The sequence below is a fragment of the Brachionichthys hirsutus genome, chromosome 23 (assembly GCF_040956055.1).
Source record: "Brachionichthys hirsutus isolate HB-005 chromosome 23, CSIRO-AGI_Bhir_v1, whole genome shotgun sequence".
Classification (NCBI taxonomy): Eukaryota; Metazoa; Chordata; class Actinopteri; order Lophiiformes; family Brachionichthyidae; genus Brachionichthys; species Brachionichthys hirsutus.
In genome coordinates, this window is record NC_090919.1 from 7620226 (window position 1) to 7635079 (window position 14854).

The 14854-nt window shown below is 44.6% G+C and overlaps 2 protein-coding genes across 2 annotated transcripts; both read right to left on the minus strand.

Moving 5' to 3' along the window:
* tm4sf21b (transmembrane 4 L six family member 21b) lies at positions 1-4941 on the minus strand. Its single transcript, XM_068756188.1, has 4 exons — positions 4709-4941; positions 2155-2220; positions 332-483; positions 1-244 (listed from the first exon to the last, which is right to left on the minus strand). The coding sequence occupies exons 1-4, from the start codon at positions 4898-4900 to the stop codon at positions 1-3; spliced, it is 654 nt and encodes a 217-aa protein (XP_068612289.1). The 5' UTR covers positions 4901-4941.
* Positions 4942-9804: 4863 nt separating this feature from the next.
* On the minus strand, positions 9805-14557 carry mblac1 (metallo-beta-lactamase domain containing 1). The gene is made up of 2 exons (XM_068755966.1): positions 14047-14557; positions 9805-10165 (listed from the first exon to the last, which is right to left on the minus strand). Exons 1-2 carry the CDS (start codon positions 14470-14472, stop codon positions 9902-9904), a joined length of 690 nt encoding a protein of 229 aa, XP_068612067.1. The 5' UTR covers positions 14473-14557; the 3' UTR covers positions 9805-9901.
* Positions 14558-14854: the final 297 nt, after the last annotated feature.

Here is a 14854-nt window from a genome sequence, read left to right on the forward strand (position 1 = left end):
TCAGCACCAAAATGTACTCGTCTCTTCATGGTAACGTTCCAAACATCTCTTCGGTCTCACCTGCTCGCCACAAGTCCCACAGAGACATCCAAACAAGCCATTGATCATCTGGACCATGCAGAGCACCAGCTGAGCGCTGGCTGCCACCAGCAGAGTGGAGAACAGCCCCAGGTTGAACTCAACGACGTTCTCTGGGAGTTTGCACCAGGACCAGAGTTCCCGGTCCGACAGGTAGCTTCCACTACTGGAGGGGGAAGAAGAGGAATACTGTCGTATGAATACCACTGATGCAAACGCATTTATGGCATCTGTTCATAAAGACTGGCCGTGCCTGTTAAGGAAAGGCGTCCCCCATCTTGGATTTGGGTGCTCTTCATTGTTCCAGAAGCAGAGGGGGCCGTTGGCTAGGCCCAGGCCAGCTACAGTCAGACTGTACAGAGCCCCCACCACACCAGCGGCCGCAAAGCCAATGGACAGGAACATCTGTGTGACATGCAACGGTTACACACATTATTCATGCTCTCACGCCACAATATCACTGCCCTGGAAACACAACGCTGCTCTCAGGGTTCGAGTGTCTCACTGATATCAGCGGCGTTGTGTGTGTGGATGCAACACTTCCTTCAAGCCGCCACCAGAGACATCATGGGTACGCTGAGTCCAGAAGACTGGACTACAACCTAAATTACGCTGTGGGAGGACAAGAGAGGCTTCCAGGAGACTGGACAAGTTGGTCACCATGAACATGGCCATTGAGGGCGGCCCGGTGGCCTCACAGCAAGGAGGTCGCGGGTTCGAATCCGACTTGTGGCCTTTCTGCGAGGAGTTTGCATGTTCTCCCCGTGTCGGCGTGGGTTCTCTCCGGGTTCTCCAGCTTCCTCCCACCACCAAAATCATTTAGGCTCATTGGTGACACTAAATTGCCCGTAGGTGTGAGCGTGCATGTAGCTGATTTTCTGATAGGCTATAGAGAGAAGTATCGGATCGGGACTCGGGATCGGTACAAAATCAAATGACTCGGACTCGAGAGGGGACTGATTGGGACACACCTAACTGCAGGTGGCTGTCAAAAGACAAGGCTTCTTTGAGCTTTTGGATGGCGTCAAACTGTTCAAGGAGGAGAAGGACAAGTACGATCCTGAACTCACAGGCCATGTGGATTATGCCTCTGGCTTTTTGACATGCTGTACCACTTAGCTAACCACAAGAGGTTAGCTAAGAAGAAGCGGGACATTGAGAGGACAGAAGAGAGTAAACAGTAGTGCCGAGTGCAAGGCAAAGGTAGAGGTGTCAAAGGTCAAACAGAGGACATATGATGACCTGTGTGAAGGTTAGATAGTAAAGAGGGAGAGAAGGATCTGGACAGACTGTATCTGGATAGGATTAGAAATGAGACAATAAGAGGGACAGTGAAGGTTAGATGTTTTGGAGACAAGGTCAGAGAGACCAGACTTTGATGGTTTGGACATGTCCAGAGGAGAGACAGGGACTATATTGGTAGAAGGATGCTGAGGATGGAACTGCCAGGGAACAGGACTAGAGGACAACCCAGGAGAAGAGACATGGACGTAGTGAGGGAGGACATGAGAGTGGCTGGTGTTGGGGAGGACGATGCAAAGGACAGGGCTAGAGGACGACCCAGGAGACGATACATGGACGTAGTGAGGGAGGACATGACAGTGGCTGGTTTGGGGAGGACGATGCAAAGGACAGGACTAGAGGACGACCCAGGATAGGATACATGGACGTAGTGAGGGAGGACATGAGAGTGGCTGGTGTTGGGGAGGACGATGCAAAGGACAGGGTGAAGTGGAGAAGTTGGTTTGCTGTGGCGACCCCTCACGGGACAAGCTGATAGTAGTAGTAGTAGTAGTAGTAGTAGTCGCAGTAATACTTGTGTCTCCATTTCACCGCAGTATAAAATCAGAATGAAGACATTGAGGCTTGCTTCTTTTTTTTTCCACCAATGTGAACAAAGGGCATCTCTTCAATGTAGTATCATGTAGGTGTACAATATATAAACATATATAAACAAAACACACTACGGAGTTATCAATCTACACATCCCACAAAAAACAAGGAAGGCAGGCTTGTTGCTGCCTTCCTCGGGGTCCAACAGAACTTCAGAATGTCGGCGTTCACAGCTCCACTTACCCCACAGCGGTTAGCGCAGCAGTTCTTTGCGCTGGTCAGATGAATGTGGATGGCAGGAATGAGGCACTGCCAGCAGGAACAGAGGAAGGCAGAGAGGAGAGTCCAGTTATTAGATGGAGAAAAAGATACAAATGATTTCCGGGCCCATCATTAGAGGTTAAAATGTGATTTCCTAGCCCACCATTAGAGGTTAAAATGTGATTTCCGGGCCCATCATTAGAGGTTAAAATGTGATTTCCGAGCCCATCATTAGAGGTTAAAATGTGATTTCCGAGCCCATCATTAGAGGTTAAAATGTGATTTCCGAGCCCATCATTAGAGGTTAAAATGTGATTTCCGAGCCCATCATTAGAGGTTAAAATGTGATTTCCGAGCCCATCATTAGAGGTTAAAATGTGATTTCCGGGCCCATCAGAGGTTAAAATGTGATTTCCGAGCCCATCATTAGACGTTAAAATGTGATTTCCGAGCCCATCATTAGACGTTAAAATGTGATTTCCGAGCCCATCATTAGAGGTTAAAATGTGATTTCCTAGCCCACCATTAGAGGTTAAAATGTGATTTCCGGGCCCATCAGAGGTTAAAATGTGATTTCCGAGCCATCATTAGACGTTAAAATGTGATTTCTGAGCCCATCATTAGAGGTTAAAATGTGATTTCCTAGCCCACCATTAGAGGTTAAAATGTGATTTCCGGGCCCATCATTAGAGGTTAAAATGTGATTTCCGAGCCCATCATTAGAGGTTAAAATGTGATTTCCGAGCCCATCATTAGAGGTTAAAATGTGATTTCCGAGCCCATCATTAGAGGTTAAAATGTGATTTCCGAGCCCATCATTAGAGGTTAAAATGTGATTTCCGAGCCCATCATTAGAGGTTAAAATGTGATTTCCGGGCCCATCAGAGGTTAAAATGTGATTTCCGAGCCCATCATTAGACGTTAAAATGTGATTTCCGAGCCCATCATTAGACGTTAAAATGTGATTTCCAAGCCCATCATTAGAGGTTAAAATGTGATTTCCTAGCCCACCATTAGAGGTTAAAATGTGATTTCCGGGCCCATCAGAGGTTAAAATGTGATTTCCGAGCCCATCATTAGACGTTAAAATGTGATTTCTGAGCCCATCATTAGAGGTTAAAATGTGATTTCCTAGCCCACCATTAGAGGTTAAAATGTGATTTCCGGGCCCATCATTAGAGGTTAAAATGTGATTTCCGAACTCATCATTAGAGGTTAAAATGTGATTTCCGAGGCCATCATTAGAGGTTAAAATGTGATTTCCGAGCCCATCATTAGAGGTTAAAATGTGATTTCCGAGCCCATCATTAGAGGTTAAAATCTGATTTCTGAGCCCATCATTAGAGGTTAAAATGTGATTTCCGAGCCCATCATTAGAGGTTAAAATGTGATTTCCGAGCCCATCATTAGAGGTTAAAATGTGATTTCCTAGCCCATCATTAGAGGTTAAAATGTGATTTCCGAGCCCATCATTAGAGGTTAAAATCTGATTTCTGAGCCCATCATTAGAGGTTAAAATGTGATTTCCGAGCCCATCATTAGAGGTTAAAATGTGATTTCCGAGCCCATCATTAGAGGTTAAAATGTGATTTCCTAGCCCATCATTAGAGGTTAAAATGTGATTTCCTAGCCCATCATTAGAGGTTAAAATGTGATTTCCTAGCCCATCTATGAGAGGTTAAAATCGTGAGCTGTTGAAAGCGCACTTTGCTTTGGTGAATGTGTTTATGATCATATGGTTTTATTGTGTATAATATAGATTATGATGTGATAACACCATTCTTATCATTTCACAAAACTTTTATGCTTGGAATTTTACTACATTATACAGCATGTATATCATGACACATCATCTTATATAATACATTATATATGAAATGTATATAGATATTTCTGTTAACTCATGTATTTATTGGCACCTAACACTCACACTGTCAATGTTAAATGGATAATTATTACTCCATATTACTGCGTCGTTTATTACGATTAAAATTATTTTATTATGTATTATGTGTTAACATGGTTTATTATGATTAAAATCATGTTATTACGTATTATGTGTTTATTATGATAAAATCATGTTATTACATATTATGTGTTAACATGTTTATTATGATTAAAATCATGTTATTACATATTATCTGTTAACATGTTTATTATGATTAACATCATGTTATTACGTATTGTATTAACATGGTATTTGATTAAAATCATGTTATTACGTATTGTATTAACATGGTATTTGATTAAAATCATGTTATTACATGTCATTTCATATTATGTGATAACATGGTTTATTATTAAAATAATTTTATTATGAGTTATGTATTTATGATTAAAATCATGTAATTACATATTTGTTAACGTGGCTTATTACGATTGAAATCTTGTTATTAAATGTTATAACGTATCATGTGATATGATTCAAATCATGTAATTACATATTATTACAGTACTTGTACTTTCTTTCCACACACCCATGTACTTCCAGGGTTTGGATTCACCCTGGATTCCGACCCGGTTCCCCCGTACTCACCATGACGCCCCCCCCGATCAGGCCTCCCATGTATTTGACCTCTTCAGTGATTCGATCTCGTCCTTCTCGGTCTTCTTTTGCATAAACCGTCTCAAAATCAGGGAAGAAGAGCATGAGGTTGCAGACGACTGACACTGCAGCGAGGACGTAGAGAGGGACAGCGATGAACTTGGAGCACGCTCCGGTACACATGATGGTGGACGGCAGGACAAGTCTGATCAGGAAACAGTCCCACAGTCCCACTCTGGACAGACGCTGCTCGGAGACGGTTTTCAGTGGTCACGGCGAGAAGAGCGATCACTGGCTTTTATAAAAGCATGATGGAGGAGTTGGAGGCTGAAGGGTCAGAAGGTGGAGCTGCAGGAGATAAGATAAGTGCTGCTTTATGACAGAGGGGGGGGGGGGGGGGCAAGAGAAAGACAACATCGAAATGAATAGAGAACAGCAAATCTGGTTTTGACTCTTTAATGATCTGAGTGTCTCCTGAATGTTTGTCTCCAGGTGTCCACAGCCTCCTTCTGGACCCCCTCAGGCTGGTGGAAGGCGGGGAGGGGAAGGAATAATCAATCAATAATGCTATCAGTCATTGGCACAAGGGTTGGCGAGCTGCCCCCCCCCCCCCCCCCGCCCCGAACCAGCCAAAGGGGTGATAAGCTCTAATGTGGAAAACGCTGACTGGGCACAAAGCTGCAAGGTGACAGGACGGCCTGGGACATGTGGACATTCAGCGTCTCCATGAAGGGCGTAACGGCTGCCGTTACGTGGATCAATACTCTGATCATCGTTGTTTTATCTTCACTAACCGTCTTCTATCGGGCTCCGCCCACATGACAAAGGATCTTTGGGCAAATGAGGGCAATAAATGTCCCTTCACACGCTGCTGCACTGACGGGCTGTCTCTGGGACATGTGTCCTCTCCTTTAGCCTTGATGTGAAAGTCTTTGATCAGGACACGTCACAGGAAAAACCGTCCGTTTATGATCTGATTACCTTAATGATTGCGTTATCAGTGAGTTTATTGCTGTATTCAGATTCAGGGGCAGAGTGAAAATGGGCTGGGTGGGTCCAGTCCTTTCTCTGAGTCGGTCCCTCACTACGTCCATGTGTCTTCTCCTGGGTCGTCCTCTAGTCCTGTCCTTTGCATCGTCCTCCCCAACACCAGCCACTCTCATGTCCTCCCTCACTACGGCCATGTATCTTCTCCTGGGTTGTCCTCCGGTCCTGTCCTTTACATCGTCCTCCCCAACACCAGCCACTCTCATGTCCTCCCTCACTACGTCCATGTCTCTTCTCCTGGGTTGTCCTCTAGTCCTGTTCCCTGGAAGTTCCATCCTCAGCATCCTTCTACCGATATAGTCCCTGTCTCTCCTCTGGACATGTCCAAACCATCAAAGTCTGGTCTCTCTGACCTTGTCTCCAAAACATCTAACCTTCACTGTCCCTCTTATTGTCTCATTTCTAATCCTGTCCAACCTGGTCACTCCCAAGGAGAACCTCAGCATCTTCATCTCCTCCACTTCTAGCTCCGCCTCCTGTCTTTTCCTCAGAGACACTGTCTCTAAACCGTCCATCGTGGCTGTCCTCACCACTGTCTCTAAGCCGTCCATCATGGCTGTCCTCACCACTGTCTCTAAGCCGTCCATCATGGCTGTCCTCACCACTGTCTCTGAGCCGTCCATCATGGCTGTCCTCACCACTGTCTTGTAGACCTGTCCCTTCGTCCTATCACAGAGCCCTAGCCATTTTGGTGCCCTAGGCGAGATTATGATTTTGTCCCCCCCCCCCCACGGCAAACATTATATATATAAAACATTAATAACAACAGCCACATGACGGACCTTAAAAGTTTAATTATTCTTCAAAACAACTAGCACATGCTAGACCAGGGGTGGGCAAACTTTTTGACTCGTGGGCCACAATAGGTTCTAAAATTTGACAGAGGGGGCGGACCAAGAACAGATGGATGGAGTGTTTGTGTGAGCGAATATAAATGATGTGTAAAAGCCATTACATGAAATGATTTGACCTTTTACAAGTAACAATACAGGGAAAAGGTCAAAGATTGGGGTTTAATTATAATAAAACTTAATTTAATGATATAATTTGGACAAGTTCGGCGGGCCGGATTAAATAGCCCAACGGGCCGCATATGGCCCCTGGGCCTTAGTTTGCCCATGCCTGCGCTATACAATACAAATAATAATAAAATAATAATAAAATAAAATAAACAAATAAATAAACAGAAATAAAACAGCGTTACTGTTCAGATTAAGAGGAAATTAAAAGTCCTGACAGCTTCCACACAAACAATGCAAAACAGATACAGAGCAAATAATTTTTCCATGATAGCTTACATTTAAAATGTTACACGTCTGGACTTCCTTGCAGCAAAGGCATCGATGGTATCACCAAATGATACCTGTCTGAAAGCTCATGATTTATGCTTATTAAAGCAAGTCCATTGAGACGCTCTTGTGACATCGTGGATCTCAGGTCAGTTTTTATAAGCTTTAGTTTGGAGAAGCTCCTCTCTGCAGCAGCAACTGTCACGGTCTAGCTGAGACGCGCACTGATAAATCGCCCCCCCCTCTCCTTGGACGGTCAAGGCATTGTGTTTCAGGTCATACCAAGAATGACAAACAACGGGGGGGGGGTGTTTTTAATTTTTTTCTGTATTTGTTTGTTTTTTATTTTCTAGGCAGAGCATGAGGAAAGGGCGCCCGTTGGGGCTATAAATTATAACTATTATTAGTTTATTTTCTTTCATTTTTTTAATAATTTTTTTTCGAGACTTGGAGTGGCGCCCCCTCCAGCTGGTGGCGCCCTAGGCAACTGCCTAGTTCGCCTATGCCTAGAGCCGGCTCTGCACAGAGCACACCTGATACTTTCCTCCCCCCGTTCCAGCCTGCCTGCACACGATTCTTCACCTCCTTTCCACATTCTCTCCATCACTCTGCTCTGTTGACCCGAGGTACCTGAAGTCCTCTCCCTTCTTTACGTCTAGTCCTTGTAGCTTCACTGTCCTCCCTGGGACCTTCTCATGTACACACATGTACTCTGTTTTACTCCTGTTAGAAGTAGGGTTAGGGGGTCAGGGTTAGTGAAGTGCAGTAGGGTCAGGGGTCAAGTTTAGTGAAGTGCCGTAGGGTTAGGGCAGGGGTCGGCAACCCAAAATGTTGAAAGAGCCATATTGGACCAAAAAAACAAAAAACAACTAGAAAGACAATCAGAGACTGCAGACCCCGCCTCCAAAAGACTTTCGGATCAGAGGGGCCAAACCTGCTCTAGCTTGCTGCTCCGGAACGTACTACAAGACTCCTTCTGGACTCTTTTTCCCATCATGCCATTCGTGTCCCTCCCTCTGAAAGTGGCAGTTTACAGCACAGGCACGATTCCAGATGTAAAAATAATTCTAGAATCTGGATCCAGATCCAGATCAATGCCATTCTCGGGGAGGACCGAGCCACGGACAGAACATTGCTTGTGTAAAAATTTCAAGTCGATTGGGTTCCTAGTTTTTGAGTTATGCGCTCGGACAGACAAACAAACGGACCCAATTGCAATACCCTGCTTCCGCTTCGGCGAGGGTAACTATGTCTGGAGCCGCAAAAAATGAAAAGCCTTATAATCAAGGCAACACATGCTGTGTCTATCTATATTAGCTATATTAGCCGACTATCAAAATGACTAAGTTGGTTACGAATACATAATGAGCCTTCATGATGAAATGTTCATTTCCCTGCAGCGCATCCTGTGGAGAATGCCGCATCAAGTTTAACTTCAGTACAATATTATTACCTCCCGGGTTGCAACAAAACTTGCAGCAGTAGCGGAGTTTGGAGATGCAATCCACTTTTTAAATCTATTTAGATCTATCAGCCTCAATTTGAGATTTTAAAGGTACAGTACACGCTGCAGGAGTCAATCAGCATGATCCATGCAGTGATGCAATCACACTTTCTCTCACTCCCAACTGGCTGCTCGGCTGCAAACGTAGCCTTTCCCTGGAAATGTCTTTCCACATGACTCTTTTTGTTATTTGATAACTTCTCGCTACAGAGCAAACATTCAGGCAATCCTTCTGCATCGGCAACGAATGCAAATGATTCGGTCCAAGAATCGTTGAATCCTCTGTTCTCTTTTTACCTTTGGGGGGGGGGGGGGGGGGTCCATGGCCCATCACACACCCGCCGGTTTGTTTACAGCAGCCACCTGCCTGGCGCCCCGCCCTGCTGATGTGTCGCAGGCTTTGAAGCAAATCTTCGTTGACAGAAGTGTTGAAATGTAATATTTATTCTACACATTTTCACAGCGTTGGAAAGCGTAAAGAATGTTTGTGTCATGTTTGTCCTCCAGAAACCATATTCAAACAAAACAGTTGTTTTATTTCCATTTTCAATTTTTTTTGAAAAAGCGCCAGGGAGCCACTAGGCGGCGCTAAAGAGCCGCGGGTTGGCGACCCCTGGGTTAGGGGGTCAGGGTTAGTGAAGTGCAGTAGGGTCAGGGGTCAGGGTTAGTTAGGGGGGTCAGGTTTAGGGGGGTCAGGGTTAGGGGTCAGGGTTAGAGTTACGGGGTTAGAGTTAGGGGGGTCAGGGTTAGGGGGGTCAGGGTTAGGGGGTCAGGGTTAGGGGGTTAGAGTTACGGGGTTAGAGTTACGGGGTTAGAGTTAGGGGGGTCAGGGTTAGGGGGGTCAGGGTTAAGGGGTTAGAGTTAGGGGGTTAGAGTTAGGGGGGTCAGGGTTAGGGGGTCAGGGTTAGGGGGTCAGGGTTAGGGGGTTAGAGTTACGGGGTTAGAGTTACGGGGTTAGAGTTAGGGGGGTCAGGGTTAGGGGGGTCAGGGTTAGGGGGTTAGAGTTACGGGGTTAGAGTTAGGGGGGTCAGGGTTAGGGGGGTCAGGGTTAAGGGGTTAGAGTTACGGGGTTAGAGTTAGGGGGGTCAGGGTTAGGGGGTCAGGGTTAGGGGGTCAGGGTTAGCGTTAACGTTTGTGCCTTTGTAGAAACTCTGGTCAGTCGTAATGCAAACCTGGAAATAACAAACCGAAGCAGACTCCACGTTTAGTAAAAGAACTTTAGTAAAAGTTCAGGAATAAAACACGTCCCGACGGCAGAACCGAGTCGCGTCGTTCAAACTGAAGGTTCAAATCCCATTCCTCACATCGTTACATCAGGAAATGACAGCCAAGAGCAAAACGCCATCATCCAGGTGTCTCCTCTGAGGATCGGTCCCGGAGGACTCGGAAGGGGCGTCCATGTCCAGGAACGATCAGGTCTGCGGTACGTAGCGCCTCCTGTCGGCTGACCTCCTGTACTGCAGGGTTCAAACTGCTGTTCCGCCAGCTATCCTCGTCTGAGCAACATTCAAATAGGTCTCCAGCAACAAGCACCAGGCCGGCGGAGGTCCCCTTCACCTGGACGCTCACGTCCTGCCCCGTGTGGCCCGGACTGGGAATCACAGAGACCTGCGGTGAAGGACAAGAGAAGGACGTTACCCCCCACAGCGTCGCTCTTTACCATTTACGGTAGTTTTGCTTTTGTCAGCTGCCAATATTTAGTTGGGAAGATGTGGTAAGGCAGTCCCCGTCCACCCCTAACAGAAGGTTGCTGGTTTGATCCCCAGTTCTCCAAGTGTCCTTGAGCAACACACTGACCACAGAGCGTCCCCCTGTGAGGTCATGAAGAACTGAGTAGCACACGTCAAATCTCACGCCTTTGTAGCTACGCAGCTAGAACCTACAACAGCTGTCCCCGAACCCAAACCCATCACAGACCCGAACCCATCACAGACCCGAACCCGAACCCACCACAGATGGACCACGGTGTGAAAGATTCTTCACTTTATTCTAACATTTATTTAAACATTTTCTCTCAATAAATGGACACACTGAGCAGGCTGAGACGCCGGGATTCGATCCTAACCAGGGGTTAGATCAGGGGTCGGGAACCTTTTTGCCTGAGAGCCATAAACACCACATATTATTAAATGTCATTCTGTTAGAGACATAAAACATGTTTAAAACTAAATACGAGTAAATGTGTGCATTTTATGTAATAACACTTTTAAAGTACAGTAAGCCTTTGTAATAACGTTTTATGTAATAACAATTTTATGTAATAACAATTTTATGTAATAACACTTTTAAAGTACAGTAAGCCTTTGTAATAACATTTTATGTAATAACAATTTTATGTAATAACACTTTTAAAGTACAGTAAGTCTTTGTAATAACATTTTATGTAATAACAATTTTAAAGTACAATAAGTCTTTGTAATAACATTTTATGTAATAACAATTTTAAAGTACAATAAGTCTTTGTAATAACATTTTATGTAATAACATTTTATGTAATAACGCTTTTAAAGTACAGTAAGTCTTTGTAATAACATTTTATGTAATAACACTTTTAAGGTACAATAAGTATTTGTAATAACATTTTATGTAATAACACTTTTAAGGTACAATAAGTATTTGTAATAACATTTTATGTAATAACACTTTTAAAGTACAATAAGTCTTTGTAATAACATTTTATGTAATAACACTTTTAAGGTACAATAAGTCTTTGTAATAACATTTTATGTAATAACACTTTTAAAGTACAATAAGTCTTTGTAATAACATTTTATGTAATAACAGTTATAAAGTACAATAAGTCTTTGTAATAACATTTTATGTAATAACACTTTTAAAGTACAATAAGTCTTTGTAATAACATTTTATGTAACAACACTTAAAGTACAGTAAGTCTTTGTAATAACATTTTATGTAATAACAATTTTAAAGTACAATAAGTCTTTGTAATAGCATTTTATGTAATAACACTTTTAAAGTACAGTAAGCCTTTGTAATAACATTTTATGTAATAACAATTTTAAAGTACAATAAGTCTTTGTAATAACATTTTATGTAATAACACTTTTAAAGTACAGTAAGTCTTTGTAATAACATTTTATGTAATAACACTTTTAAGGTACAATAAGTCTTTGTAATAACATTTTATGTAATAACACTTTTAAGGTACAATAAGTCTTTGTAATAACACTTTATGTAATAACACTTTTAAAGTACAATAAGTCTTTGTAATAACATTTTATGTAATAACACTTTTAAGGTACAATAAGTCTTTGTAATAACATTTTATGTAATAACAATTTTATGTAATAACAATTTTATGTAATAACACTTTTAAAGTACAGTAAGTCTTTGTAATAACATTTTATGTAATAACAATTTTAAAGTACAATAAGTCTTTGTAATAACATTTTATGTAATAACAATTTTAAAGTACAATAAGTCTTTGTAATAACATTTGATGTAATAACACTTTTAAGGTACAATAAGTCTTTGTGATAACATTTTATGTAATAACACTTTTAAGGTACAATAAGTCTTTGTAATAACATTTTATGTAATAACACTTTAAAGTACAGTAAGTCTTTGTAATAACATTTTATGTAATAACAATTTTAAAGTACAATAAGTCTTTGTAATAACATTTTATGTAATAACAATTTTAAAGTACAATAAGTCTTTGTAATAACATTTTATGTAATAACACTTTTAAGGTACAATAAGTCTTTGTGATAACATTTTATGTAATAACACTTTTAAGGTACAATAAGTCTTTGTAATAACATTTTATGTAATAACACTTTTAAAGTACAATAAGTCTTTGTAATAACATGGTTATGCTGCTGGTAACAATGATGGATATTTCTTACCGTTAATGTAACTTCTGCTGCTGCACGGTTTTAGCGAGCTGACGACGCGATTAAAGCGAGGGAAGTTTACTTCCTGACCCTTTTGCACATCGACCGCGTAACAAAACAATTTGTTTAATAATTAAAGATTGGTCTGCGAGCCAGATGCAGCCAGCAAAAGAGCCACATCTGGCTCCCGAGCCAGAGGTTCCTGACTCCTGGGTTAGGGGTTCCGATGCGAGCCTGCTAATGTGAACGGGTTTGGTTCCGCTGGGAGGTCTTTGAAGTCTGAGTCCAGCTGAAGTACACAAACCTTTGATGTATTTTCATCAGGCTTGGATCAAACGTAGCCGCTTTAATTTGAGAACTTGTTGCTTTTATGACACAAATGTTATCTTTTACTTCATGATGGATTGTAAAGAGCAGAAAGCAGCCTCAGAGGTAGCACGGTTAGCAGGAAGGAGCTAGCTTAGCACAGCTAGCGTGAAGAGCAGGTTTAAACTGGAACATCAATCAGAGAGCGCAGACCTCCCCCAAGCAGCTCGTTCCCCTCCTAACTGGATCTACACCGTCACCATGGTGACCTGGATCAGCACCAGAAGGTTCTAGATTGTTCTGGTATCTTTAAACAGTGAATCAGAGTTTATGTTTATTTTTAACTGATTCTTGAACCCATAAATGGTTTAATGTTAAAATGTAATATGAAAACAAAATCGCTACGGCATCCGTAATCTGGAGACACGGATCAGACCAGGGTGGGACATGGATCAGAGCAGGGCGGGACCAGGATCAGAGCAGGGTGGGACCAGGATCAGACCAGGGTGGGACATGGATCAGAGCAGGGCGGGACCAGGACCAGACCAGGGTGGGACATGGATCAGAGCAGGGTGGGACATGGATCAGACCAGGGTGGGACATGGATCAGAGCAGGGTGGGACATGGATCAGACCAGGGTGGGACATGGATCAGAGCAGGGCGGGACCAGGACCAGACCAGGGTGGGACCAGGATCAGACCAGGGTGGGACCAGGATCAGAGCAGGGTGGGACATGGATCAGAGCAGGGTGGGACATGGATCAGACCAGGGTGGGACATGGATCAGACCAGGGTGGGACCAGGATCAGAGCAGGGTGGGACATGGATCAGACCGGGGTGGGACACGGATCAGACCAGGGTGGGACCAGGATCAGACCGGGGTGGGACCAGGATCAGACCAGGGTGGGACCAGGATCAGACCAGGGTGGGACATGGATCAGAGCAGGGCGGGACCAGGATCAGACCAGGGTGGGACAAGGATCAGACCAGGGTGGGACATGGATCAGACCAGGGTGGGACCAGGATCAGACCAGGGTGGGACATGGATCAGACCAGGGTGGGACCAGGATCAGAGCAGGGCGGGACCAGGATCAGACCAGGGTGGGACAAGGATCAGACCAGGGTGGGACTAGGACCAGACCAGGGTGGGACATGGATCAGACCAGGGTGGGACATGGATCAGACCAGGGTGGGACATGGACCAGACCAGGGTGGGACATGGACCTCTGGCCTCCTTTAAATGCAGCCATGGGACAGACATGATGCGGATTGTTGGACGACGAGATGAGACGAGTGGACCGAGTGGACCGAGTGGACCGGTACTCACGTGCTCGTCGATGACGTAGGGGTGACCCTCTGCCAGCCGGTTCGGACGGTACGCGTCCCCTTTGCTGACGTCATATCCTACGATCATCACCGCGTTGTTAAAAAGACTCAGGTTTCCGATGTGGTCCGAATGTCCATGGGTTCCCACGACGAAGTCCACGTCCCCGGGCTCAAGCCCCCTCTCTTTCAACGCGCTCTGAAGGACGTCCCGACCCCACGGGCCCCCGGTGTCCACCAGAACGACCCGGTGTCCCCTGAGGAGAGTGACGGTCCCGTCGGCTCTGAACGTCCCGTCGGTCTGCGGGAGACAGTATCCGACCTGGAGGACGGACACCGAGTACGGCGGACCGCTGAGGTCCAGCTGGGACTCCGGAACCGGTTCGATCCGAATCCCTCCGCAGACAGCTTCAGCTTCCGTCTCCGTCATAGCAGGAAGCGTCACCGGAAGTCTTCTATAGTCTACAACGTCCAGCTGGTTGGACGAGAGAACCTCCGTCGGATCCCACGCCTTCGTCTTCTTCGTCTTCTTTGTCTTCGTCTTCTTCTTTGCGGGTTTCTATCGGTGTTGTGTAGCTAACTGTTCGGCGCTCCGCCCACTCCGCCACCTGCTGGCGGAGTTGGGGACAAACCCAAGAACGGCCCCTTTTAGGGTGCGTTCCCACTGCACCAAGAGGCCTCGGTTCCTTTGGGAGCAGATTCCTGCATCTATAATTCGCTGAAAGGTCTGCGTTCACACCGTGATTTATTCACGGAACGAACTTTCTGAGCAGCGTCGCGTGGCACAGTTCAGAGCTTTATTGTCCCTCAAG